Consider the following 27,031-nt stretch of genomic DNA (forward strand, 5'->3'; position numbering starts at 1 on the left):
GACGGGCATCTTGTCCATTCATCTCGCCCAACAAACCACTAATCGACTATTGAAGCCATTTTCCTGATCTAGGAGCGAAGGGCATACCCTTTTTAAAAACAGAATACAAAAAGGCTATATTTGAGGTATGGCACATAGATCCATTCGTGGTTGGGGGGGTAAAACACCTTGTACTGTAACATCTTCCGTCAGATACCATAAAAATATATATATATTGCCAACAACATACCAAAAGGTAGTAGCCTAGCACGACACAAGGAAAATGATCTGAGTTTAGGAATATTGAGGAGTTGTCAGAGACATACTAGACGCTTGCTAGTTATAAAATATTTTTACGGGTTCAGTAATAGTATTACTCAACGCCACCACTCGTGCATGGGAACTCGCCATCCGGAACCATTGATTATTTCTCAATTACGACACTATATTAGCAAATGTGTCCATAGTCGCTGCATATTCCGCTCTGGGCAATCCAAGGATAATATAAAGCACTTCTCTTTAGGTATCAGATACACAGTCTATAACCAAGGTTGTTGGGAAGGGGCTGCGCCACCCAGAGTCTGAAATGCCCATAACCTTCCCTGGTCGTACCATGCCATATTTCTCGCACTTCAAGCACCAGTTCTATAGTCAATCGTGGCACCTCTGATCATTGAGAGTCGGAACCTACAAACATGGATGCGACTCAGTATCGCCGTGTGTGGTTTCCCTTAAAGGCAAACTCGCTAGGGGGAGGGGACAACCATCTTGAGTACCAAAAGACAGCAATTGTCGTATGTTCCTAAAACGATAAGGCGTAGGTGCTTCAAGAGGTATGCTGCGGTAGGGGTCATACCTTGCGTTTATTGTCCCTGCCTCCAATGCAGTGTGAGCTTTCGTGCGCGAGATCCGAGGAGCCTCCCTCACTCAGAGGTGTGGTAGCCTCAGGCGCAGTATCGTATACAGATTGATCCGATTCAGGAAACGAGCCAGTAAGTTCATGAATGTACCCTTGAGACTGTGGGGGATACCGCCTGCTCTTGAGGATGCTTCGACCACGCTCGTCATCTTCAGCCTCGTATCCGGGGTCTTCCTCAATCGTGGCTGCGAGGTCCTGAGACAGAGTTTTGATCCGGCGACTCGAGCCAGGCGCGCGCTGTGACGCTACCCTTGGGTTACGATGATAACCATTGTCGCGCCTATGTTTTATTCGTCTGCTAAGACAAAATGTCTTAACGAGTGACTTGGAGGATGCCGGTCGCTCATCCGAAGAGGAAATGTCAGCATCCCAACCCAAGCAATAACCACTCTGGCCCATGGATTGTATAACTTTTCCTCTGATTATGATAGGGAAGTCTGCTGTGTCCCCTTCAAGGGGTATATATTTTGAATTTGCTGCTGAAGATGACTGGTTGCTATTGGCGGTTGATGCGCCTCTGGAATTCTCCTCACACTTGAAACAACGATGAGGGCGTCGTTCATTTAACAGATCGAGCTTTTTGATCTTATGATGGTTCAGCGGATTGATATTTGCTCGCACCAAGTTGGTTATATCGATACAGCTCTCAAATGTGAACGATGCAATGTGCCCGCAGGGGTAGTGGTGGTATGTACACAAGCACATGGCGGGCCGTATGAATAGAGATTCTATACTAGCGAAGTGGGAGAGAGGATTTCTGGGGTATACACTGGGAAACGTCGATATCATCGTATCGGGAAGGTGTTATATACTATTGATAAACAATAGTATTAGTTGCGAAAGGATGGGGATCAGGATAAAGGAGTGAAAGAGATATATTCCCCATCACAATTGATTGTCCTTAAACTCTTTATGTCGAAGCTTTGATACTCTCAAAGAAAAGGCGACATGGCAAACAACTCAAGTCAAAGAGATCCCCCGTCTAAAGAGTCTGTATTCCCCTTTAGATCCAGCAGATAAGTGACACCAGAATCAATCAACCACCATGCAGCCATCTCATGGAGAAACCTCAACACGGGATTCTCCAGTGGGACGATAACTTTCTTGCTTTGTGCGGAGTTTACCTTACTGGTCCACATGACCGTCTCCGTGCAAAAGACAACATCCTCGCCCTCTTCCCAAAATCGAATAATCAATCGTCCGTTGACGTCCCCTTTGAACAGCAGCTCAAGCACGACTTTGTTGGGTGCCCGTTCTTGGACACGGTAAAGCCCACAGACGAGATCACCTTTTTCGAATCGGAGTGACTGGATATGAGATGCATGGAACGTTATACGGTCTGTAGGTGTTACATTGAACCTCAAGATCCAAGCTTGTGGAAAACGAGAGAAAGCTGTCATATTGCGACGTAAGAGCAGTGTGAATAAGTCCTCTAGCTCTTGCGTTGGAAGTAATTTGCGCGCAACGCGACGAGAAGCGTGGTCATAGAAAGCGCGGCATTCTCCACGAGTGACCTCTACAGGGAGCGATACAACTTTAGAAACGGTTTTGGGGAGTTCGCTGTGGTGAAACTCGTGATGGATTCGATGTCCAAGAGAACGATGGAGGAAATAGAGGTATGTCACTGTGGCAGAGGACGTAGCTAGTAGTATAGAAGATACATATAGAAGACTGGGCATCTTGCCTGCTGTAGCGGATCATTCATGTAAAGATGGTGAGAAGGCAGTGGGGAAGAAAGAGAATTAAATATGATCGAGCGATGAGAAGTTGATATCAATCGGTGCCACAATCTCGTATTGGACCCACGAATGAAAAGCGGCAGTTACTATATTTAAGTATGCCAAGGAAATGGTCTGGTGACGGTTTGTATTTGCTTAAATCCAAGTTATTAACCGCCGATAGTCCCTATCCATTCCTGTCATGAATATGCTGCAGTAAAAACCCCCAAATTACGATTACAAGTCTTTTCCAATATACTAGCAAAGAGCAAAACACACACTATATACTATAGGCATCGGTCACCCAATATTTGTCGTCGACCAGGAGTCTTCAACCAGGACATGTCCGCAAATAAACAGGAATGGGTATTGCCAATGCCAGATTGGACAGTATCAAATACAGCTCGGTGACATTCCGATGAGATGGACCTCATTGCCTTCGTTATTTAACTTCTGTTTGCACTCGGTCACTTTCGTTCCTGCACCTGGTAGGACTCCTTCTTTGCTTTGCGCTTCATCCACATTCGGTACGCGAATAGAGAAACAATGCCCATACCCACGATAAAGACGATACAGAAGACTAGAATGACACCTGGATTTTCTCCAGCCCAGTTGCTGCGTTTAACAATTTCATCCCGGACATGGGGGCTTAGGCTTTGAATTGCAGGCATTGTCTAATTTCTGTTAGTTCTCTTCGCAATTGTGGATATAGAAATCGCTGTGCTTACGGAGTTGGTGGGAAAGCAATGCCCCTTGAAACACAACAGTGAGGTGGTCTATGTCCTGTCAAGAAAGTCCCAGGACAGCAGAAAAGTGTTAAGCATACTACGGAGAGGTCATGAAAGCACTAAGGACGTGAGCTGGGGCATACAGCGAGACCTATTCCACATGGCGGGAGCCGCGGAAGTTATGATGAGAATGACGTGGAAGAGACGAGTGTATGCAACCTCACCGGGTTGGCGTTCAGGACCAGGGCTCACAATGTGAATGGAAACTGGATCCCAGTCAGGATAGAAGTTTAAGTAATGCCTGTCCTGCGCTTCCAAGGCTTATACTTTTAGATTACAGTTTGTCGTGCCAATGCTGCAAGGCCATTGGCGAATTGGTGACAGAATGGTGGAAGTTTGTGGTCTTCATGGAAGGTTATGTCCCAGAAACGGTGACTGCTTGACTTCTCCAGCTGTCAGAGTATATTCTGTCACTTCCCCACACATCAATTAGCCTCAGAGTTGATTGACCCTTCCGGGCTAGCCGCTCCCCCACTTGGTGGTTTATATCAACGACCATGCCTGGACTTTTGCGTTCCACACGAGACGGGCAGGTGCACTCCTTCAACCTAGAATTATCCACGTCACTTCCTTACATCTCGGTAACCAGAAGATATAGCTTTGACTCTTCGAGGGCAGGGAAGGTGATAAAGTTCGGGTCCCGTCGGTCCCGCTGGCGTCACCACTGCAACAATACCCATGGATGGTGTCATATTGAAAGAAGGTGTCGAGAGAGGGGGCTTGCTCGATGAGTGGTAGCCTGATGGCTGACTTTCAAGGCTCATATATAACAGGGCTGTTCCTAATTTCCCCTTCACACTGATTTGTAGTTGTTTGGGTATATGCCGTATTGTGACGTCATTGATATCAAACAGTACTACGTTAGCTCATCACTGACTCTTGCCAGTTTGCTGGAGCGACTACCGACACACGGCTTCTCCAATATTTCATTGACAAGTTAGCTTTTGTTGTGAGGACGTCTTGACGTTCGATGACAGAAATTAATACCCCTATCAGGGCTCAGGGCTCAGGGCTTTATGCTGGTGCCCTCCCGTTTGGGTATCGATACACGTGAAGCATTGAATCTATTAGTCATGTGTGCAGATCCCAATTCGGCAATTTGCCAACATTCCAACTTCGACTTCAACTTCAGCATTCAGACTTTGCAACAAACGTTGATCTCTTAACAGCTGAAAGTTTTGTTCCCACATCCCCCTCTGATAGACCCATGCATTTTCCCTTTCTAGTGTCAACTCTGGCGGAACCTACCTAGTCAATCTACCCAACTCCCCTTAAAGTTGACCTAATTGAAGGACTAATATCCACCTTGCATCCATTCCCTCGTATTCGGCAGATCAGCCACCAATCAGCCTCTTTGCCAATACTCATAGCAGGGCCAAGATTCTTGGATCATAAGAAAAAGGGTTGAAACACCCACCACAACGCACGAGATGTGACCTTGGGCTCCTGTCACAGGCCAATCATGGGAGATCGTGCCCTGATGGAGGCTCTTCCCGTCTCTGAATGTCACCACGGCTAACCTCGCAACAATTTCTAGCCTTGTGATAATAATCTCATTGTGTCTGGAGAAGTGCTAGTGTGCCCGCGTTTGAGAGGCCGTCAAATGCTTGGGGGCTCCTGTTTGAGTAATGATGAGCCACGCCATGTGCCGCGGAGACATTCTTCACGCATCTCGGCGCCCTGCGCTGGCGACTCCTAGTCCCTGTGCAGGACATTGTGAGGGTGCAAGCGTCTCATACTTATCCCCGGGCAAACCCCACTCATCTGCCGTCAGAAATTACTCACCAAGGCTCAGGGAACTGACTGCTCGGCCACAAGCATGGCTCGTCTGTCGATATTCTGCCTAGCATACTTCACCCTTGCCTTTCTCTCCTGCGCAAACGCATGGACGCTAACCTGGCGAAATGATACTGGTGCCCAAATAGTGGACGGCGACTCTATCCAAAACTGTACCAGAATTTATCATACGCAAGGCGAGGAATTCACATTCAACCCGGAAGGCAAATGGTGCCTGAAATTTTGGGACGAGTCAACATGCGAGACGCAGATCGGAAAGACATGCGAGGGACGGAGGTGGAAACAGATTGCTTCGCGGAATATTTCAGCATTTAACGTGTACGCGATGCCGCCTGCGGACATTAGCGCGAACGGTATGGCGAGTACAAGTACGACATCCACATCGAGCACATCCTCCACGACGGCTACGACGTCTTCTGCGACTACGAGTCCGGTAACAAGTGAAACTACCCAATCCGGAACTGACAATCCCCCGAGCGACTCGCTGTCTGGTGGTGCAATTGCCGGCATTGTTGTTGGTGCCGTTGCCGGTGTTGCTATCCTCGCTGCGTTGTTCTTCTTTTGGGGTCGACGGAAGCGCAACGCTGCTGCACCGGCTTTGGCTGGTGCAACTCCAGCTCCTGGTCCAGATCGAACTTTACCCGAGGCTGTGGATCCATCCAAGCCAGCCATGTCAGAAACACAGACCCAGGTTTCTTCGGTGTCACCATATGGTTATCCTGCCAGTGGGGGTAAGACTGTGGAGCTACCGGGGGAGAAGGTTGGCGCTGAATTGAGCAGCAGCCGTCAGCTGGTAGAAATGGGCAACACTCCCTTGGCGGAGATGGATGGAACGAGCACTGTTAAACGTCCCTGATTGTACGGTTTATGATACTTTCGGGGACATTGGACGACAACTACTACCAATGAGGCGACGTTTACACGGCCTACACTTGACCGCCGTGCACTGCATTTGTTATATACACTATAATTTCGATATATGATACCAATTTGGAGTTTTGCAATCTAGGATAATATAGCACTTCCGGCCGTCTCCAGCAAATCTTTTGATGATCAATTTCAGTGCCTCACTCCTTCCCCAGCCACGGCACCTCCTCCGGTAGATATTTATATGCCCTAAATATAGCGTTGCTCTCGTACGCAAAGCCCATCTTCCTCATCTCCTCCAGTTCACCCTCTCCAAGAGCAGCAGTATAATCGTTCAACTGTGGCACCACAAACTCCCAGACCACGTCTCCTGACTCGGTAACCTCAAGAATCCGGCCCGTAGCCGCCTCACAAAGCACCACATTCCCATTCTGTAGTTTCTGCGCAGAGCCCATAAATGGCGTGAACAGCCCAATACCTCCCGTACTCCTATCCTTGTATTCCCAGACGATTTCTTTCGTCTCCCGCGCCACAACGATAGCCCGAGTGAACGGCACCGAGATGCCAGGTCGGAAGACCCCATTATCAAAAATCAAGAGATCACCCGACGGAAGCTCATGGGCGCAATGCTGCTGACTGACTACCGGCTGGCTCAAATGCCAAAGCACTTCACCAGTCTCGCGACTAATAATAACCACAGAAGAGGTGTTTCGCATCGAGGCGATGATATTCCCATCTGAGTCAAACGAAACACTATTGATTAACGGCCAATGCTCCCGCGGATAATCCTGATGCATGCGGAATAGCTCGGGGTCAAGATGATCGATCGCACGCCAAGACCAGAGGAGCTTTGCACCACCCTTACCCTCTCCCTCGAAGTCCTCGGAGGAAGATCTATTCGAGCTAGACCACGGTTCGACTAACTTGATGCAATCCCCATACACAATACCACTCGGCGCTTCACTGCCTGTAATCCCTCCCTGTACTTTCGCCGCCTCTTCCGGCGTCAACGCTTCCAACGTGGTGTATAGGATCTTCCCATCTGGAAGATGATGTTGATCATGATGTGCCTTTGGATCGCGGTATTCTCGGACGATTTCTCCGGACGGCGATACTTGGATCATTGCACCACCGCGGTATTTGGCCCACATGGGGAAGAGGCTTGGGGCATCCGGGTGCGCACCGTTGTAGGCGAGGTTGCCGTCCGGGAGAAGTCTGGCGTGTCGGCCTGCGCGGTAGGGAAGCGTCCATTTGTGCACTTCCTTTCCGGTTGTTGAGATGAGGTGCGCGGTGCGGGATGTTAGGGGTGTGTAGAGAATGTAGCCTGGGGAGACTTTGGGGTCGGTGCCGCGGAGACCTAACCCGCGGCGGCGGAGGGTGTGTTGTTCCATTTTTCTGGGTCTTTTGAGGTATGTGATAAGGGGTATTGTGCTTACTGGATGTTTTAAAGATTTTATTGAAGATTTGGGGGTTTATATAATAAGGCTGTTGTGGATCCTGAATGGTCGACCGGCATGCCGCGGTATGCCGCGGTGAGATAGGCTGGGGTCTACGTAACTGATATGGCGTCAATTTGACTATTATCGTGTTATCGGGATGCCGCGGTGTCTGGTGATATGAGTGATATGGGTGATTTCAGATATAACTGAGGGATGGATTAGCTGGAAGGTGAGTATTTTGTTCGAAAGACTGTTGGGGGTTCTTCGGTGCTGATCAAAATGGACCAAATCTCAGATACACATCGCAAATCTTTGTCGACCATAGAAGCTCCCGAGAAGGCAACCTCAACATGGATGCAAACCCTTTCTATTGAGAAAGGTGGTATTGAGCGTGTTACACCCGATCAACGACAGGAAAATGTAACCCATTTTTGGAATGCCTGCACTTTCTGGTATGGACACACCACGCAGACTGCGACCCCGAACCTGACTAACAAAGCCAGGCTGAGTGCGAACATGGCCGTGGCCACACTTACAACTGGAGCTCTCGGGGGGCCTATGGGCCTTAAATTCTGGGATAGCTTCATCGTCATTCTCGTCGTTAACCTGGTTAGCGACCTTCTTCCAGCATGGACTGCGGCCTTCGGACTGACGGGACTCCGCATGACCACCTTCTCGTATGGCCTATCCACCTGCATACTGGAAGATAGCTAATAGATAGTAGGCGGTATTCGTTCGGCTATTGGGGCAATCTTCTCGTGGTTGTCTTCTCCATGGTTGCTACCACAGGCTGGAACGCAATCAACTCTATCTCTGGCGCCGCTGTGCTCAACGCCCTCTCCGACGGGCGATGTCCCACCTGGGCCGGAGTAATCATTATCTGCACAGCAGTCTGGATACTGTGTGTCTTAGGAATCAACTGGATCCACAAAATCGACACCTTCATCTGGATCCCACCCCTGATAGTCTGGTGCGTAACTGCTGGCACAGGCGCATCACATTTCAGCAGTACCGAGCCGAAGGAATTCAGAAGTAGGGAAGACAGAGCCGCTGCCATATTATCATTCATGGCCATCATCTTCTCCTTCTCGGTGTCATGGGTCAACTGCGCCGCGGATTACAACGTCCGCATGCCGATCAACACCTCACGGGCGAGAATATTCGGCGCAACATACATCGGTATCCTCATTCCCTCTGTCCTGGTCCAAACTCTCGGAGCCGCGTTATTCAGCGGAACGATACATCACCCAGAATGGAAGTCAGCATATACAAGTGCAGGCGTAGGCGGACTACTGAAGATGGCTCTTGAACCGGCTGGTGGATTTGGAAAATTCCTGATGGTTCTTGCGGCGTTGAGCTCTATCCCGGTACGTACATCCCTTCTGAACCCCTTTAACCCCAGTCATAGAAGGTGTTAAACTGAACTTGATAAACCCCACCAGAACAATATCCCAAACAACTATTCCTTCGCCCTACACGCCCAGAACTTCGGTCCCTGGGCCCTCCGCATCCCCCGCATTGCCCTCGTCACGTTCGGCTTCATCATCTCGCTAGTTGTCGGCTGTTGCGCCGCCCAGTATTTTAAAGATACGCTACAGACATTCTTAAGCGTCATCGGGTACTGGACTGTCATCCATATCATCATCGTCGCAGAGGAACACCTCGTCTTCCGTCGCGGCTGGCAGGGGTATGACCTTGATGCTTGGGACGACCCCAAGAAGATACATTTCGGATGGTCTGCTATTGGGGCCTTCGGGGCCGGATTTGTCGGTGCTGCGCTCGGGATGAAGGTAGCCTGGTATGTTGGGCCCATTGCTGGGTTGATTGGGGAAGGGGCCAATGTGGGTCATGAGTTGACGGGGGCATTTTCGGGGATAGTGTTTCTGGGGTTGAGATGGGTTGAGAGACACGTTGGTGGGGTGTGAGTTACTTTTTTACTAGGAGTTTAGGGGTTCGTTGGGAACATGATTTATATATATTTATAGTATCAACGATATATTCGGTGCACATGCGATGGCACAAGTTATGGAGGGCTTGAAAATCCCCAACTAGGCAACAAATCCCAGTTCCCATCCTCTGTTGTCTCAACGCCCAGAAATTCGGGGAAGTAGCTTGCCAAATCCTGTGTGAAGAAAGCGTCACTTTGTTCCGTAGCAAGAGGCTGGGTCACAACCGCTGGACGCAATTTCTGATGTACCATCCCAATGACATGACCGAGTGTATACGCTGCGTGACAGGGAAGACCGATTGTTTGCATCCAATTTACGAGGCTAAGGATCAACGAATCTAGTTCGTCTAGGTTATAAATTTGTACTAGTTGCTCCTCGTACGCGTTCAGTAACCTGCATACGATAATCGCAGCGAACGTGATCATGTGGTAGATGTGGTCGGTTAAATGGCGCGTACGGTCATCTGTCGTGTCCATCGCAAGGCGAATGATTGCTGTTGAATGACGGATCATTTCGGAAATGACTGATTCACGGGCTCGTGCAGTCTTACATTTGAGGCATTGATCGTATAGGAGGAGGTGAGCGAAATGGAAACCCATCAGCAGGAATTGGGCGCGGGGTTGCTCTAATTCATCAGTGGACGATATATGTTGATTGGGAGGATGAGCTATACCGAGGATGAATTGCCATTCTTTCTTCCAGTCCTGCACACTGGCTATGGACTTCAAGAGATCTATTGATTCGCTTGATGTGTGCTCGTACAGTGTCCAGTAGAGATGGACCTCGGCTACCATCCGCAGCTCATAGTTTGTAGCATGGTCAGAGCCAACAATTGCTCGACATCTCGGTATTTGAGAGGCGTGTATCATGGACTTTCTGCTTGTACCGACGCAATACTGGAGATGTGCAAGGCAGAGATGGTTCCAAATACACCAATTATCAAGAGTCGTTTTCGTGAGTTCCACATGTGCGTTAGTTGTGTTGACTGCGTCGAACAAATGGCTGGATTGACAGTGCTGCAAGGCGAATCCGCTCAGTAGCCAGCTATCGATACTCAGCGGAACCTGGCCCACCGTCGTGGACCATAATGAAAGGACGATAGCAGCTTGGAAGAACTCAATCGGCTGCGGTGATACAAGTAGTGCCGTTGAGATCAAGGATCGAGCGCTTTGGTAGAGCTTCGGTGCCAGAGTCGTCGCCAGGCTCTCGGTTGTATGTCGGACAGCGATTAAGCAGCAAGCAGAGAATAGCAGTGGCGATCGACTAGCCTTGTCCAGTAAGGCCTTGGGTCCACTTTCTGGATCGAACAGAACCCATCGACCATAATGCTCAAGAAAGCTATATCTGTCAGATTTGCTGCTGTGTGGGGGGCAATATAACGTACATGGTCATGAGATTGATTGCTAGATCGGTTGATATGAGACCATCTAGTACGGATTCGTTCGAGCTGGCATCGGGTGATTTTACTCCCACATCCGATGCTAGATCACGGATGACCATGACGGGTGGAGCTGAGGGATAGTCTGACTTGCCTGTTGCACTCGCTGCACTGTTTTGCGATAAAAGTCCTACATTATTAGGGCGCTCGGGCGGAGGCATGATACTAGACGAGTCCTCTCCCAAGCGCTCTAATAGCGCCCCGACCGTTCTTTCGAGCTGCTCTATTCTTCGTTCTATTAACACAGTACAGTTTTAAAATCCAGGGCAATGAAGCTACCTTGCATCTACAGTTGTGTTGTGTGAAGCAGCATTTTCTCGTGAGGAGCTTTGCTGATGCTCAAACGAACATCTTTGCTGAAGGCGTTCGCACCGAAGACATGGTCGCCCGCCAGTGCCCGATTCGTAACATCTTGTCTTCTGCTTTCGGCAGGAAACGCACGCCCGAGAAGCGCGGCCTCGATCTGGGGGCATTGGGCTCGCGTGGATACTATGGCACGAGCAGCAGCATGAAGGGTAGAAAGTAATATGGTGTGGAGAGACTCGCCATGATATGGGGGAATGGCGTCAAATCTTATCGTGTCCACTGATAAGATAAAGCCTTGGCTTAGTGATCCTTCGGTCGCAACTTTTCCTACCAGATACGTCGAAGACAAAAGAAATCGATCATATGAATCTCGAATCATTTCTGTGGCTAGGAGTGGGTTTTACTCGTATGGAAATGAGTTGTAACATATTATTCGCATAGCATATAGATTCTCCTTGACGTAAAATTGGTATCATCACAATAGTATTCCCCGAACGCCGACAGCAGAAACGAAAAATATATAAACCAAGACAAGCCACCCACTTTATTGTCTCACATTTTGATGCACCTCAACTCTTCCGCTGTTATGCCATGTAGCCAGCATAGTGCCACACTGACCACAGTAGTGGTTGTAGTCTTTCAGAGAGGACATCAGGTATGGGATACATCCCAGACAGAAACAGCAGCAAATCACGGCAGCCCATCCACTATTCCTTGTTAGCCTTTGCCCTACTCGGAGGCCCCTGGGATCATTGTACGTACTGTGTTGTGTTTCCTGACTCTGCCTCTGTTCTGGTCATCTCACGGACGCCGCAAATTGGGCAATCAACTGGAGTAGGGCCGCGTTGCAAAGCATGCAACGGAGTTGCGGAGTTGTATCCACTGGGATGACCGCCGGCGGGATGAACATATGGCTGTGGTACGGCCATCATGTTAGGATCATGTACTGGAGATTGGACGTGTGCATTTGGAGGAGCAATTGGCTGCGGTTGGTAAAATTGAGGCTCGTGGTCATACACGGGGACGGGGGCTATTATGACCAGCGTTAGTGAGAGAGTCGGTTGACAGTGAGGGCCGAAAGTTTTAACCTACTAGATGGTACTTTCTCCATGGTGGAAGATGATAGGAGTAAGCGTGACGTATTCTAAGGGCCTTGAGAATGGCTTTGGAAATGGCTTAGCAATGTGGAAGGATGAAAAGAGAGAGACTTGCAGGGAGAGCTAGCCGACTGCCTATCTACTTATATTGAAGTTCACTGCAGTTGCAATCCTAGAACCCTTCAATTAAACTTGGTCACAGCCGCAAACTCTACGAAGCACACATCGATACTATTTCTAGAAGCCCAATCAGATATGCGTCGGGCGTAGGGTAATTTCCTATCACGAACGTGTCCTCGAGTGTGCGCCATACAGAGGTGATGTTGAACCCCACTGATAGTCATGAGAGAGAACTGTCAGAGATTGGCGTGGGACTTTACGAGGCTGAAGCAGGGTGCCTTGTGGGTTCTGGCAATTAGACTTGTGACCAAAAGGCTCGGCTGAGGCTGTACAGAGTAACCATATTCCATGGCTACTCTTAGGCTGATCTTTTGCCGTTTTCAGATTTGGCCTGGGAAATACGAAGGCCAAGCATGTCGTCCGAACAGTGGTCAGAACGTAAATTACTTTGCTTTATGACCTATTCGCGGTTTTCCACCAGAGAATGTTCGTCAGCTCAGAGGAGTTTCATGTTGGGTCTAATACGAGTTTCGCCTGCATTAGCACAAATCCTTGAAGGCCAGGGTCAGAAGATTGTGAATGAGGATGGGGTGCCCCCTTTCTTTTTGGCCCCCGGGCGCGACGTTCTTCAATGTGGGTCTGGCTCTGATCTTCATCCTCTTTTTTGACTCATCTTTTCACCATACCTTGACCGGTAAGGCTCTTGAATGGGGGCGCAGTTCTACATACAGCACCCGCATCCTATTCTCGCTAGGTAGCTTCAAGTCAACTTGTCTGCTGGGCAGATGAACTGCGAAAAACATCAGTGGAGAAGAGCATCGCAAGGAGACTCCTCAGCGGTAAAACGAGACTCCTAGTCAGCCATGATGCAACACATTTTAATCGTCTGCAGGTGGAAGCTTGGCGTGCATCCCCCGAAGCTAATAACACCCCTATCTTTGTCATAAGAGCTGCAACACTCTTAACCAATGCGGCCTGGCTCTGGACAAGCATAGGAGACACATGCTTAGGCCTCTCGCCTCTCATAGAACTTTCCCAAGAAGGTCGTGGCTCTAATCTTTCCAAATCGAAACAAGAGCAGGTGAATTTGGATAGAGTGTGCAAGAAAATATTTTTTTTTTGAGCTTTGTCGGATTTTTCTGTTCCCCTATTGCTAGAAGTCGTTACATGTGGGGACAGTATAAAGGATTCTGTAGTACATGCTAGCGTCACGGCTGCTTTGTCAAAGTTCGCAGAATCAGCCATAGCTTCTCAGCGAACTAGCTACGGAGGACTCGTGGGCTTTATACCATACCGGACGAGGAGAGGATTACCATTGGGGCCTAGATCCGGCTTTAAGGCTGAGTTTTCAATGCGGATTATGGGTTCATGCCTAGACCACAAGTCATATTCTTATATGGAGTACGGAGGAGCATTGAGCGGGACCACGAACCTGATTACTGCACAGTGGATCGCAAGCGACAGATCCGAAATAGGCAACATAGATTGATCATTCGAGCACGTGTTGTAGACGTTATATAGCACCTGGGTCCCACGTTGGATCCAAAGTCTAACTCTGCGAGGCTGTAGATTGATTGCCAACTAAGTATCCTTGCCCACTGTAGTAGAGCTACCCATATTCTACGTAGAGGATATGTTGAATTGTAACTCGGATCTGGATGGTCGGATCTACCGAACCTTGCTTTGCTTGTCAGTTATCGGGTAAGGTTAGGAAGCGACTATTCCATGAATAACAAAAGAGAGAAGAACTAGGTACAGCTATGAACATGTAAACCTGAACGGAAGGGAGATGTAAGTATTATTCACTGAAAGGGACACTATTTGAATGCTCCACTAGCCGAGGTATTTTTATATTGTTTAAGAAAGGTGACTAAACCCATAGTGCAACATGCCTGGGCGACCTACCTCGTCTTTGTCCCCTCACCTGGTGTCTGTATAGTAAATAGTTTCTTGGACTTGGCATCAATCAACCCATATATTTACAGTTGAGGGCCCTGTCTAGATTATGGAAACCTGGCAAACCAGGCAAGGGGAGACTACTTGATGAAAGAATATATATGGTATCCCCAGGTGTCGTTTAACCAAAGACGATGGAGTATTTTTAGCCACGACAGTCTAATAGAGCTCACCGGTAACAGTTACTGGATAGATAATGTATTGGCAATAGAGGCAACCCTTCAGGCAACATAAAAAGAGAGCATACTAATAGGGTGCAGTACAGATCCAGAGTTGCTGGATGGGACTGCAGGCTAAGGACACATACCACTGGCTTAGGTTAATCAATGTCCCAGCAAGCAAATAGCCCTTCCGTGATCAGATAAACAGATTGGTATCTGAATATGGTGATTTATTTATACATTAGGACGTACTAACAAGCTACTTCGGAATGGCTTGCCTTTAACTTAATCTTAGTGGGTGGAAGAGGCCAATTTCATAATCGTCCTTATATTCTTCTTAGAGCTATCTGATCTGCCCATCTTCCACTTCCTCGGCGTTGTGGGCCCGCTTTCCGGCCCCGGGGAAACCCATTCCGGCCTTAGGACCAGGCGAAAGCCCTCACCAACAACTTATATATTAGCTAGGTATAAGCACCACAAAAACTGAGACCTTGTTGCATTAATGACTTCTTATTCTGGCATGTATAAAAAAGAAAAGAATTATTGCGCAGCGGAGCAAGCGGAGCAAGCAATATAGGAGACAGAGAGGAGACATGCTCAATCAAATCTGGGTTCTGATTGGACGAGAATTCATGAGTTACGTCATTTCCGTTTTGTCTTCGAGAATCATTTCAAGCCTATTTCCATAATCTGGGCAGCGTAGCTCCAGTAACCTAACCGATGTTTAGACTATTTAAATGCGTTGTAATGCCTAGATTTCTAAAGCTTTGAATTGTCTGCCTGGCCTAGATCCTGAGAGCCTTTGGATACACTCCAATATCTAGATTTCTAGAGTATTTAAACACGCTGCAATACCTGCGCAGCCTATGAAAGTAGGGTTGGCAATCTAGGTGGGTAATCTAGGTAGGTAATTGGGTTGGAAAATCCAGGTAATCTAAATAATATAGTATAGCCTTTTGAATAATCTTAGTAATTTAGGTGATATAAATTATATAATAAAAGGTTCTGTGATTCTTTCGCTGTGCCACTATTCTGCCAGTTCGTTGAGCTGGCAGCCCCTAGTAAATATTCCGTAGCCGTATACAGAAAAGGCACGCGAGCTAACTCAAAACATGCTACAACCAATCTTTAGTTACAAGGCTATCTGTTAGTATACAGCTGTAGCCGCGGGAAATTTAAACTTAAGGTTGATGACATAGGACTTGATTCGCTGGGCGTCGTCCAATTCTCAAATACGGAAAGCTTCATTGGCGCATGGGCTGGCAAAGTGAGTAATGTTGAAAGCTAAAGACTGTCTTCGGGGAGAAATTGTTTATTGGTCAAGGGGACTGAGTGGCGGAATAAATTTAAGTTCTCTGGGGAAGTTGGCCTCGTGATGGTTTCCCCAGGAAACTTTACTTGGGCTCACTCACTCGCTGCGGTCACGATAATTGCTATAAAGCAGAGTTTCGTGCCGTTTGACCGACTTTCCCCCTTTGCCCCTCTGAGACGCATTAGATGCGTTGGACACCCACAATGCCTTCCGGGCTGCCTGTCCCCCCGTCCATCGCCATCGCCATCGCCATCGCAGCATGTCCCGTACGGAGCCGACCTCACTGTTTGGCTCAGGTCCCGGCCACAATGCTCTAGGAATCAGCATTATCGTATTCATGTCCATTGCTCTCTACAACGCCCTCGAGCTAGCCGTTGTCATTCCGTTGAGCTTCCACCGGTACAGCAGTTTATATTTCTGGGCGTTGATGACATCCGCCGTCCTCGGTGTGATCCCGGCCACTCTCGGACCGTCTTTGCAGTTCTTCGATTTCACACCATTATGGCTGAGTATGCTGTTGTCAAATCTTGGGTTTGTCATGATGGTCCCAAATCAGTCGGTGGTATTATACTCGCGGTTACATTTGGTGTCCCAAAATAAACTGTTGCTTGCGTTCGTGCGCTGGTTGATAATATGGAGTCTATTCATGATCGTGGTGCCAACGATTGTGTTGAACGTCGGCTCAAGTTACGTGCCACAGTCACTTCCATGGGTGCGAGCATACGAAGCGATTGAACGGATCCAAGTCACCTGGTTTGCAGTGCAGGAGAGCTTTATTTCCCTAGTATACATCTGGCACACGGGTTGGATGATTCGACTTAGCCCTACTGAAGATAAGCGGCGACACAAGATTCTATACGAACTAGTGATTATCAACATCATAGCCATCGCCATGGATGCATCTCTGGTAGTTCTGGAGTACTTAGGGTTCTATTTCACGCAGATCATTTTCAAGGCGACCGTCTACAGCATAAAGCTGAAGCTTGAGTTCGCTGTGCTGAGCATGCTGGTCTCCCTCGTGCACCCACCTAGGTCTGACCCGCCCACGTGGGGGACGAACTGCACCGCCTCGACATTCTACTAGCAGGTACATACCTTTTTATGTGGTCTATATTTTAGAAAACGTCTGTACAAATTTAGAATAAAGGACTGCCTATGGCTTCGTGTTCCTAGTACAGTCAATCATTTGTTTTTCGTGCAAATAGAGCACAGACCCCTTGGTAAGAGCGTCATGACTGCCGCCACCATCCGTGCCACTGAAATGCAGAAGTCTACTACGCGACTGCTAGATATGCAATCGAGGCACTCTTCACAGCGCTGCCAATTAGTCGTACATGGTAATAAATAATATTGTTGGAGGTGTCTGGGCTATTTATTATCATAAGTTGGAATCCATATTTGAAGCACGGGAGGCGACACATAACCTAACCGCAATTTCCAGCCAACGACGCTACAGCCGGCCAATTGAGCAGAGAAATGGTATCATGTGACTGGAAATTTACCAATCTAACACCGATTATATTGGGTGAGGTAGACTATGATGCTATATATCTGTTCGGCATGCACTCTAGGTCGATGGACAATCAGCCTCCGCCTTGGATGCCAACCCGGGGTTCCAGTTGTTGTGATATTAAAAGCCACAAGTGATAGAGCGCTAGCTACTGGTTTCTTTGGCTGTCCACTGCAGCCGATATGAGAGGTTTAGCTTTCCTAATATCCTGTCGTCGTGACCATCGAGATAGAATTTGAATTGCTGGCTTGATGCCACGGACAAGCCGTTCTAGGATACACAAGAAGGTTACTTCTCCGCATCGCCGAAAGATAAAGTATAATACCTTCCTAAGCTTGACGACCAACGTATAGGTATACTACTTCGTTGGTAGTCACTTCATGTGTCCCTTGCAACCTTAGTATACGCACACGCCATCGACTCTATTTAGTCTTATCAGGCTAAAGGTTGAAACGCCAACTATGTGAGAAGTCTTCCAAGTGGTTTGGTTTAGAAAGTACAAGTCTATTGAGAATGCTATGGTGCGAAACCAGCTAACCTACTCCCCTTTATGCCAGCAGAGCGCACGGGACATTGGTCGCGGGCGGCAAAGGTCGACTGAGGAGGAAAGCTAGATTTCACGATCGTTGGTGCATATACATCAACGTGGCGGCCAGGCGACGGAATAAGTGAAATGGAGGAGAACGGAAGACGAGTGAATTTTGGTATGGTTCACTCTACGACTTCGCCGGCTGTTCACGGAGACACTAGGTAGAGTGTGCACGACCGAGAACGATTTGTTAACGTCTCATTACGATGCTTATATGGTTCCCTACCTTAGATGTAAGGATCTGATGTACAGTCCATCACAAGACGCCTGTCACCAAGCAGAGCTAGAGAAGCTACTACTTCTCCTTCTTCGACAGAGCCATGATAGTAGGTCACACCACTGAGCTATATCCATCATTTATTGTAACGTAATAACCCCACCGTATCATGTTGTCAGGGGTCAATCACCGGGATGGATAATCGTGGGGTTCTCTTCGTGTTTATGAAGCTGATGGGGAGGAGAGGGTTTCTAGCAGGTACAGTCAGCATTGCTTCATTAAATCTCAGTCTCTCTCTCGCGACTAGGTAGGCAGTATCCGTAGAATGGAAGGTGCACTTGGATTTCTAGTGCTTCTGAGATTTCAAAGAAGCAACCAAGACAATTCTCACAAGTTGATTTCGACAATAATCGATCTGTGCGACAGCATATACTTCTAAGCTCTAGAGATGTCAGGGTAAGTCAGGTATACCACCCAGCCAGCGCCGGAGGACAACACAACAACAACGTGATTCCTCCAGGATAGAGAACTCCTACAGTCCTTCATGTCGGGAGAGGGTCGCCTCTCCGGCCTCCACCATACGAGGTGGGCTATACTTGCCACATCATACATTCATTTCCCAGTCAAGCCTAGCTGCAGGCTATACGGCGACGGCGATGTGGATACATGTGAGATGAACGTTGGAGTACAGGCTTTTTCCTGTCAACACGATTTCCGATATGAGAAGTCGGCTGATATTGACACTCCGGTCAACCCAGAATTTGAAATTTCGTTTTTCAATGGTTTCCTATCAGGCGACTGTGACTTCCGCGGGCATAGATCAATCGGTGGCGGGTGGCACGATTATCCAGCATTAGAGTATTGGCCACTTTCAATGATCTAGAAACTAGATGATAGTATGGCAGACGAATGAGATGATATCGGGCTATGCAGGAACGAGATAAAAGAGTGCTAACCAGAAGTGTTGGCTGGACTAACGTTCCTACAGGACGCCACGAAAGGCTGAGACGCGAGCAACCTTAAACTTCGGCAGGCTTCCCGAGTTATCGGAAGCGCTTCCGATAATATAGACGGCAACGAGAGTATCTCTGATTATCTTTCAATGATGTCATCTTAGATGTCTGAAAACACGTCTGTTTAACACCAGTCCCTGTGGTAACAAGTGTATACAGCATTCACGCGGTACCCGGTCTTTGTTAGTTTCCGTATTCGATACTACTGACATGAGATGGACTGACTTGAAAAGCAGTGCCTGAGCGTTCTACCTGTCTGACCGAACATTAATTGTGGAGAACCAGGGTTTCTTGACCCTCTCACGAGTGAATGTGTAATACAGTGGTAGGGCTCGTGATTACCACTACGGATTACATAGCTCTTCTATGCAGGGACATACCTACCTTTCTCCGCCGTTTTTGATGAAGACATCAATGTCCTTCAAGTCGAGACAATTTGAAACATTGCACGGTGTAGTATTACATACTCCATCATAGGTCCCAGGTGGACTGATGCACATTGCGAGTGGCGATAAACTCAAACGTAGTGATATCGACGGCGATTTAAATATACTAACTTGCCAATCACATTCCACCACATTCCGAGAATCCACATATTCAAGCTATGGACAATACCATGTTCAATACACGACTGACCAGGAGACCCTCTAACGTCAATCAAGCTTTTGACACTGTAGTGGTGTCTCCAAGTAGGTTTGGCCATTGGCGTTGTGCTATCAGAAGCTCTAAAAGAATAGTAAGGCGATAGGGGAATTCGACAACCGTGCTATGATTCCTATCGTGCCAGAAAATAGCTAGATCACTAAGTCCAACAGAACTCACGACTTGGTTCTGTGTTGGATACCCGCCGCATATACCTCCAATGGAATGAGGATAAAACGGCCCGGGCGTATACCGATATTAAATTACTTGTATAAGGGAGAGGCATGAATACTATGCTGTTAAATAGTCCAGAATGTGTCTTCATAGTCTGCCACGTTTGACGATCAGTACTGGCGATATCATATCTTGAAATCAGGCTGACGTGCAATCCACCGGTTCTACTCAAGTCACCGCTTTCGAAAACTATACACATCCGGCCGTGACCATAGCTACTGGAATTGTTCAAACCATAGACCCTTTGTCAACAGCAGAGTAAACGGTTGCATGAGAAAGCTGGAGCTTTGCAGTGGGTAGCCGCCCCCGGACTCCACATATCAACTCCCCACAGTCGTAATTGTGCAGAACCAGTGATTCCTAACATTCACATCCACATGGGCCCACTTATTGACCGCTGTTTGACTATGACCGGAGACATCTCGACGCTGGTCGACGTCATTCGCTTTAGTTGTAGCTACCAGTGGACCCACCACCACATATCGGTGGAGGTATGACATGTTTCTATTTTGACACCTCGGATAATACGAATATGGCGTCGTCTATTCCCATAACACAGCGTCACGCCTTCTCGAACATATCTTGCGAGCAGATATATGATACCAATAACTTTTCCCCTAGCATCGTGTGCTTTTCCATTTTGGTTTTAGACGATCTAAATTCTCGGGAGGGGTCCCGTAGTCCCCCAGTGACTCTCCTGCGTGAGACAGCGATAACTCGTGGAAAAGCCAACCCTATTTGTTAAATAGAGTTGTATGTTCCGTGGCGGGCGGGGGGCGCGGAGTTCGCGAGGCCTAGCCCGCCGCTCGGTTGGCTTTTAGCGTACCATTAGGAAACCTAAATCCGCTAGAAAGGCTCCAGGGTGAGGAATGCCCTCAATACAAGCGACCTTGACAGGATCACACAGAGTGGCGCTGAAGAAGTTAGGTCGAGAATGTGTTTGTTGGCAGGGCAAATGGTTGATATCCCAAACACCACTCGTTGGGGTTCTGGACCGGCAAGGAATTTGAGTACCACCGGATGGACGCATATAAGATTTCCAGGAAGTTACAACCGGCTAGACTTTTGAGACTGCGGCATACTAGTCTCAATGGGGAAATTGTCCAGGGCTCCCAGACAATCCAGTGGCAAGTTCTTGCAACGTGGCTTTCTGTGTCCCTCCAATCAACTCCTATGATTGCATTGGGCAGGCTACTCCCGTGAACTGTTACCTGGTAGGGTGTTTCTACATACAGATTCACTCGTCCTGCCGACGCCGGGCCGGTTCACCACAACGTCGTATCGTATTCGTGGGGTGTTCCCCGCGTTCGGCAATGCGCGTTTTATCTGGGGGATCTGCGCCACTCCATACTGCCCAAAGAGTTGTGACCCTACCCTACCCTACCCTCATCGGAGACGCGCCCCGTACTCTACCAGGACGGATCAGGCCATCTCTCTGCCAGTCCCCTTTCGAGTCTGTACTGCATTTCAAAGATGGTCTGAGCAGGTAACCATTACTACTTCACAAATCCCTTGGAGTTCCTATCAATGCACAGACTCGCCCTGTATGCTGTGGACTCCAGACGTCGAAATCCAGATCTTGCATCTATTGAGTACTCCACCCGGAAGACTACATGACATGACCTGTGGAGATAGCCACCCTTGTTTAATTTCGCGTGTATTTGAATTAGATAATATACTCTACTCGAGCTTATGTTTAAGTGGACGGTTCCGGACGGTTTCGATTTTAGGGTTTGGCGTTCCCCTCTCGTAATAGTAGAAACAGAGTTAACGCGTTCCCTGGGACGGATGATAGTGCGGATTCTCCCAGTGGCAATCTAACCTTTGCCGCTATCTGCCGCTGTATGTACGATATGGGATCGCCGAGACTAACTAATATAAATACTACCCATGAAACAGCCTTTTTTGTGTTTTTTTTTTGTTCAGTTGGACACTCAAATTGAATTGTCTATTCTTCTATAATTCCGGCCACAGGTCTTAAATATGTCTGAGAAAAAGCAAGACGAGATCTTCCCCTCCGAAACATACCACATCGATTATATCGAGAAAGATCAGGGCCCCGATGAAGATGCTGTTTTTGGAGAGATCACCGAAGAGGGTCCGAATTATCGCAATGTTGGTGCATCCCAGGACGCCAGGAGATAGCATGGTGAACTAACTATTTGATTAGGTAGGATGGCTGGGAACCACCGCCCTCATGATGAAGACCCAGATCGGTCTGGGTGTTCTTTCGATCCCGTTAGCCTTCGATACCCTCGGTCTGATCCCGGGAGTCATAGTCCTCTGCGCTATTGCTACCATTACAACATGGTCCGACTATATTGTGGGTGTCTTCAAGCTGACACACCGGGAGGTCTATGGGATTGATGATACCGGCGCACTCATGTTTGGGTATCCCGGTCGGGTACTTTTTGGGGGGGCATTCTGCCTTTGTGAGTTTTTTTATTCTCAAAGAGTCCAGTACCCTAGCCGTTCTAACTATCGATTAGATTGGATTTTTGTAGCCGGCTCTGGAATGCTTGGAATCTCAATCTCGCTCAATGCAGTCTCCACCCACGGCGCTTGTACGGCCATCTTCGTGGCTGTCGCCGCCATTGCGGGCTTCATGCTTGCTAGCATTCAAACCTTAGGTCGTATCAGCTGGATCGCGTGGGTAGGACTGTTCGGCATTCTTTCAGCGAGTAAGATCGATCCTACCCCGGTACTACCAATGGATCATTGCTAACATGACCAACAGTTTTCATCGTCACGATCGCTGTCGGAATCCAGGACCGCCCATATGCAGCCCCACAAGAAGGCGTCTGGGTCTCAGACTATAAGCTCTTTGCCAGCCCAACCTTTACACAAGCAATCACTGCCGTGTCCTCGATCGTCTTTGCCTATGCAGGTACCCCGGCCTTCTTCTCAATCGTTTCCGAGATGCGCGAGCCCCGCCATTATACGCGGTCCCTTGTTATTTGCCAGTCAGTGGTTACTGCGGTCTACGTTGCCATTGGCTGCGTGGTATACTATTACTGTGGATCCTATGTTGCTTCACCAGCCCTGGGCTCCGCCGGTCCGACTGTGAAGAAAGTCAGCTATGGCTTTGCGCTACCAGGTCTGCTGACGACCACTCTCCTGGTCATCCATGTAAGCTACGACGCGATAGAGTTGAGGGAGTTTCTTGATTTACTAACGTGTTCCCAGTTGCCCGCGAAGTATATCTTTATCCGCCTCTTACAAGGCTCGAAGCACCTGACTGCGAACACTATGATCCACTGGGTGACGTGGCTCAGCTGCACTTCGGGTGTCGCTCTCGTGGCATATATTATTGCCAGTGCTATTCCCGTGTTCAATGACCTGGTGTCCCTGGTTGGTGCCCTCCTTGGCACAATGATGTCCTTCCAACCTATGGGCTGCATGTGGTTATATGATAACTGGAGTAAGGGTAAGGTCAGTAAGTCGCCCAAGTGGATTCTCATGGTCTGCTGGAGTGGCTTTGTTATTTTGTCCGGAACCTTTTTGATGGTCGGCGGCACATACGGATCGGTTGTTTCCATCATGGACAGTTATAAGAAGTCCGGTGGGTCGGCAGCCTGGTCATGCGCTGATAACTCCAACTCGACCTAATCGATATAAATCTCGAATTATAAACTTGTGTTTTTCGTTTGATTTCTAACCAACATGTGGCTGGCTACGGTTTAATACAGCAAGACTTACTATATATATACATGTACATTTCTATATGTTATAAGAATATAGAAGGATAAAGATCTTTTTTCAAAGAAAATATAATACTGTCCTATAGATATGATCATTTCAAGACCGTAAAAAGTATTAGAAGAAAATAAAATAACTTGACCTACAAATCCAAGACTTGTATAGGGCATAAAGTCATGTGAAGAAACCCCATGTGATCTTACGTCATGTGCTGAGCTTTCCTCGTAATAAAGGTGGAAGTTCTTCTACCTAGTGGCCCGATTAGATTGCTCATTTCTTTCCTCCTACATACCATGGGGGAGGATCCCCGCAATCCCGCCCCCACTAGGGACTCAACCCTCACATTCCGCGAAGTCACCGAGGATAACTGGCGTGCGGTAGCAAACTTGAGTCCCAAGGACGGCCAGGCAGGGAACCTCGCCGCCAACGTATGGTCTCTCTGCGAAGCCCACTACTCCGAAGACGCCTGGGTACGTGCCATTTACGCCGACGAGACGCTTGTCGGCATGTTGATGATGGCGATATGGGATCCTGACGAGGCGTACTACATCTGGCGACTCATGATTGACGGCCGGTATCAGAATCTCGGGTACGGTCGACGGGCCGTGGAATTTGCGATTGCACATATAAGACAGCATAACCCTCGAGCAAAACAGTTGGGGGTGATGTCAACGCCGCCGGAGGGAAAGAAAAGCGATAATCCTCTCAAGAACGTCCAACCTGAGGATTCGCCGTATAAATTCTACCAGAAACTTGGATTCAAGCAGACTGCACCACCAGACGAAGATGGGGAGATTATGATGTCGATAGAGTTGTAGATGGCTCATACGCGAAAGTCATCATTGCTCCTGTGGTCATATTCCATATCGGTTTCTAGAGCCACGTGCCATTGTTCATCGATATGAAGTCCCTGCAACTGGCATTTGGCGTGTCTTCACCAGCACCCACCGCGAACTCAGTCAAGGATTGGTTGATCCACTGTGGTAGATTCGCCCATCTTAGGGTTTTCGGGGTCAGGCAGGTTGCTGTCTGCATTTATATACAGACAATATAGAAAGCCGTTGGCAGAGCTCATGGTAACAATTAATATATGTGGCAATAGACCTATATTTGTGACTTTGTTTTAGATGAACAGTCGGGCGTCAGGTGGACTAGGGCAGTGAATGGATAGCCCCAGGCACCTTCCACTTCACATGACCTACCGTTTGCATTCGGTTTCGTCTTCGACTTGTCTTATCTTCCTATGATGTTCCTTCCATTAGAATCTCTCCTGTTTTTATCTCCCACAAACTATGCCACGATCTTGCTGTCGTAATGCTAAGCAGCTGTAGCTACGTGGTCTAATTACCACAACCTCCATTTTGAGGCCTCATCCAGTGTGCGAAGGCTATCACTCTGATGGCAAAGCCTAGACTCATCACCTTGAGCACTTTGCTCTGGGGCTAATCGGCCACTTCTGGCCTGAATCGAGACAAAGTCATGTCTCAACCGGAGTTACGAGGCCGCCGGCGCTTATTCCATCCCGCCGTCCAGGAGTTGACGATGCTTTGGCGAAACTCACTCGGATTGAGAATGGTGTGTGTGACTACGTACGATCACGGTCAGGGGCGATCATTTGTATCCTAATCTAACTGATTTACGTGTTCTAGTTATGCCTCCGGTGACGAGAACTACTCAAAACCTGGGGTGAACGTGCTTTGCCATCCCAAACCGCTAGACTACATGGCGATGCTTCTATGTGAAACATAGACTTATAGCTACACCTGCACGACGATGCAACTATATGTTCAAATCTTGGATCAGCCAGATGTTTGTCATGTTGTAGCCGCAGCCTCGTCCCCCGCTTGATGGAATACACACACTAGGTTGCAGGGCGAACATTCCGGATCTAGCGACGTTAGCTGGAGGGTTTCCTTATTCCTACCACAGTATACAGCTGGCTCGGCAGACGCACAATCATTATATACTCAGCGCCTGTCACTGTGGGATGTTGGACAGGTTTTCTGGGCGCTGCAGTCTCTGGGGCCTTGTGGCTGGGATAGGTACTTCCTTGCCAGGGACACATATTATAGGTTCTGAAGGACTTGGTATTTGCTTTGGTCATCATTTAGCGAGGTAGGAATACATGTAGCGATGAGTCATGCTCCACGTTACAGTACAATAAGGCGATTGATATTCCTCCAGAAAGCTATCCCTGTGGGCGCATCCTGTCACAAAAATCATCATCGAAAATGGGAATTGCTACGTCAACCACACAGAGGGGACCTGTATCGAAGAGACTACTGCGACAGAGATGGATGAACGCTGCATATAGCACCTATATCAATATATGATCACCCACGGCCACAATTCCCTTCCAAGAAGTATGATAAGAACTCTAGGATTAATTTAGTAAGAATACTTGGACCATGCATGGTGTTTTTCGCTCATATAATCAATATTACACGAGAAAGGCATGTGTTGGCTCTATCTTGGGCATATAGATGATATACTACCAGAGTTAAATGTCATTAAGTCAGGTTTCAGGCCCCCATTCACATGACCGTGGGTCTGCATGTATAGCTACTGGTGGATTTTACTAAAGAAGTCAATAAGGGAAATTAACAATCGCCCTTTCTCCTACCAGACTACTCGGGGTATTATGGTCATAGATAGGCAACACATGCCAATAAAATCTGCGCAAACGCCATATTTTGTAACATGCTTTGATAACCCTTGCACGGGGTGAAGAGAATTATATACCAGCCAGTGGCAGTACCAGAGTCGTAGAGCTAAGTATATACGTTCCATGCTCCCTCATTATGCTGCTTTCTGTTCAAGGTTGTTCACCCCGGACCCGACCCTGCCACTGGCCCAATCGTTTACCGTCCTCAGAATCCTGTTCTTTCTGGCTTCTTCCCCTATTAGGGTTTTGCTTGACCCTGACTAGTCTCTTCTCGACGGGCAAACCAACAGCTCCACTGGACTTTACCACCAGGTAAGGGCGGACCTATGCCTGACCACTAGGACCACCCAAACCAGGAACAACAGCACCAATTACCTCGCTGCCAGGAAGACCTTCCAAAGCATGGCCTTTACGAAATGGGTGTCAGCCGCAGTCTCATTTACTTGACACATAGTTGTAAGTATGTACGTACCGTCAGTGGGTTCCTTGGCGGGCGCTTCGTCGCGACGTGCCAGGGGCCCAACTCCAAGGCCGAGTAATCCGCCTTTGGGCTTTTCGGAACCAGCTTGCCCCTGGCCTTTTATAAAGTTGGTGTCAGCTGTATCCTAATCCACAG

The 27,031-nt window shown here is 48.2% G+C and overlaps 10 protein-coding genes across 10 annotated transcripts; 5 read left to right on the forward strand and 5 right to left on the reverse strand.

The window, feature by feature from the left end:
* Positions 1-624: 624 nt before the first annotated feature.
* On the reverse strand, positions 625-1,775 carry BDV38DRAFT_95491 (uncharacterized protein). The gene is made up of 2 exons (XM_032064189.1): positions 836-1,775; positions 625-781 (listed from the first exon to the last, which is right to left on the reverse strand). Exons 1-2 carry the CDS (start codon positions 1,685-1,687, stop codon positions 686-688), a joined length of 948 nt encoding a protein of 315 aa, XP_031919042.1. The 5' UTR covers positions 1,688-1,775; the 3' UTR covers positions 625-685.
* BDV38DRAFT_95482 (uncharacterized protein) lies at positions 1,776-2,614 on the reverse strand. The gene has a single exon (XM_032064188.1). The coding sequence runs from the start codon at positions 2,575-2,577 to the stop codon at positions 1,864-1,866; it is 714 nt and encodes a 237-aa protein (XP_031919043.1). The 5' UTR covers positions 2,578-2,614; the 3' UTR covers positions 1,776-1,863.
* Positions 2,615-5,011: 2,397 nt separating this feature from the next.
* BDV38DRAFT_234346 (EGFR-like transmembrane domain-containing protein) lies at positions 5,012-6,231 on the forward strand. Its single transcript, XM_032053234.1, has one exon. The coding sequence runs from the start codon at positions 5,224-5,226 to the stop codon at positions 6,055-6,057; it is 834 nt and encodes a 277-aa protein (XP_031919044.1). The 5' UTR covers positions 5,012-5,223; the 3' UTR covers positions 6,058-6,231.
* A 4-nt stretch (positions 6,232-6,235) lies between these two features.
* Positions 6,236-7,459, reverse strand: BDV38DRAFT_293461 (uncharacterized protein; the record flags this gene model as incomplete). Its single annotated transcript, XM_032062253.1, has 1 exon — positions 6,236-7,459. The coding sequence occupies one exon, from the start codon at positions 7,457-7,459 to the stop codon at positions 6,269-6,271; it is 1,191 nt and encodes a 396-aa protein (XP_031919045.1). The 3' UTR covers positions 6,236-6,268.
* A 327-nt stretch (positions 7,460-7,786) lies between these two features.
* Positions 7,787-9,432, forward strand: BDV38DRAFT_267595 (purine-cytosine permease family protein; the record flags this gene model as incomplete). Its single annotated transcript, XM_032056621.1, has 4 exons — positions 7,787-7,959; positions 8,011-8,184; positions 8,232-8,874; positions 8,950-9,432. The coding sequence occupies 4 exons, from the start codon at positions 7,787-7,789 to the stop codon at positions 9,430-9,432; spliced, it is 1,473 nt and encodes a 490-aa protein (XP_031919046.1).
* A 98-nt stretch (positions 9,433-9,530) lies between these two features.
* BDV38DRAFT_293463 (fungal specific transcription factor domain-containing protein) lies at positions 9,531-11,055 on the reverse strand (the record flags this gene model as incomplete). Its single annotated transcript, XM_032062254.1, has 3 exons — positions 9,531-10,081; positions 10,169-10,794; positions 10,841-11,055. 3 exons carry the CDS (start codon positions 11,053-11,055, stop codon positions 9,531-9,533), a joined length of 1,392 nt encoding a protein of 463 aa, XP_031919047.1.
* A 576-nt stretch (positions 11,056-11,631) lies between these two features.
* Positions 11,632-12,359, reverse strand: BDV38DRAFT_234351 (LITAF-like zinc ribbon domain-containing protein). Its single transcript, XM_032053235.1, has 3 exons — positions 12,293-12,359; positions 11,963-12,230; positions 11,632-11,907 (listed from the first exon to the last, which is right to left on the reverse strand). Exons 1-3 carry the CDS (start codon positions 12,309-12,311, stop codon positions 11,745-11,747), a joined length of 450 nt encoding a protein of 149 aa, XP_031919048.1. The 5' UTR covers positions 12,312-12,359; the 3' UTR covers positions 11,632-11,744.
* A 3,743-nt stretch (positions 12,360-16,102) lies between these two features.
* BDV38DRAFT_293464 (uncharacterized protein) lies at positions 16,103-16,930 on the forward strand (the record flags this gene model as incomplete). The annotated part of the gene is made up of 1 exon (XM_032062255.1): positions 16,103-16,930. One exon carries the CDS (start codon positions 16,106-16,108, stop codon positions 16,928-16,930), a length of 825 nt encoding a protein of 274 aa, XP_031919049.1.
* Positions 16,931-21,978: 5,048 nt separating this feature from the next.
* Positions 21,979-23,811, forward strand: BDV38DRAFT_234354 (transmembrane amino acid transporter protein-domain-containing protein). The gene is made up of 5 exons (XM_032053236.1): positions 21,979-22,166; positions 22,222-22,483; positions 22,541-22,732; positions 22,789-23,180; positions 23,238-23,811. The coding sequence occupies exons 1-5, from the start codon at positions 22,035-22,037 to the stop codon at positions 23,658-23,660; spliced, it is 1,401 nt and encodes a 466-aa protein (XP_031919050.1). The 5' UTR covers positions 21,979-22,034; the 3' UTR covers positions 23,661-23,811.
* A 222-nt stretch (positions 23,812-24,033) lies between these two features.
* Positions 24,034-25,199, forward strand: BDV38DRAFT_234355 (acyl-CoA N-acyltransferase). Its single transcript, XM_032053237.1, has one exon. It carries the CDS (start codon positions 24,044-24,046, stop codon positions 24,566-24,568), a length of 525 nt encoding a protein of 174 aa, XP_031919051.1. The 5' UTR covers positions 24,034-24,043; the 3' UTR covers positions 24,569-25,199.
* Positions 25,200-27,031: the final 1,832 nt, after the last annotated feature.

The sequence above is a fragment of the Aspergillus pseudotamarii genome (genome assembly GCF_009193445.1).
Source record: "Aspergillus pseudotamarii strain CBS 117625 unplaced genomic scaffold BDV38scaffold_3, whole genome shotgun sequence".
Taxonomy (NCBI): domain Eukaryota; kingdom Fungi; phylum Ascomycota; class Eurotiomycetes; order Eurotiales; family Aspergillaceae; genus Aspergillus; species Aspergillus pseudotamarii.

Bases quoted from the DNA above. Each gene is read 5' to 3' on its own strand.
- BDV38DRAFT_95491 (XM_032064189.1), bottom strand. From the start codon at position 1,687: ATGATATCGACGTTTCCCAGTGTATACCCCAGAAATCCTCTCTCCCAC. The intron at 782-835 runs GTATGACCCCTA...TTATCGTTTTAG, and splicing joins GCAGGGACAATAAACGCAAG to GAACATACGACAATTGCTGT.
- BDV38DRAFT_95482 (XM_032064188.1), bottom strand. From the start codon at position 2,577: ATGCCCAGTCTTCTATATGTATCTTCTATACTACTAGCTACGTCCTCT.
- BDV38DRAFT_234346 (XM_032053234.1), top strand. From the start codon at position 5,224: ATGGCTCGTCTGTCGATATTCTGCCTAGCATACTTCACCCTTGCCTTT.
- BDV38DRAFT_234351 (XM_032053235.1), bottom strand. The intron at 11,908-11,962 runs GTACGTACAATG...AACAAGGAATAG, and splicing joins GAGTCAGGAAACACAACACA to TGGATGGGCTGCCGTGATTT.
- BDV38DRAFT_234354 (XM_032053236.1), top strand. From the start codon at position 22,035: ATGTCTGAGAAAAAGCAAGACGAGATCTTCCCCTCCGAAACATACCAC. The intron at 22,484-22,540 runs GTGAGTTTTTTT...ACTATCGATTAG, and splicing joins TGGGGGGGCATTCTGCCTTT to ATTGGATTTTTGTAGCCGGC. The intron at 22,733-22,788 runs GTAAGATCGATC...CATGACCAACAG, and splicing joins GTTCGGCATTCTTTCAGCGA to TTTTCATCGTCACGATCGCT.
- BDV38DRAFT_234355 (XM_032053237.1), top strand. From the start codon at position 24,044: ATGGGGGAGGATCCCCGCAATCCCGCCCCCACTAGGGACTCAACCCTC.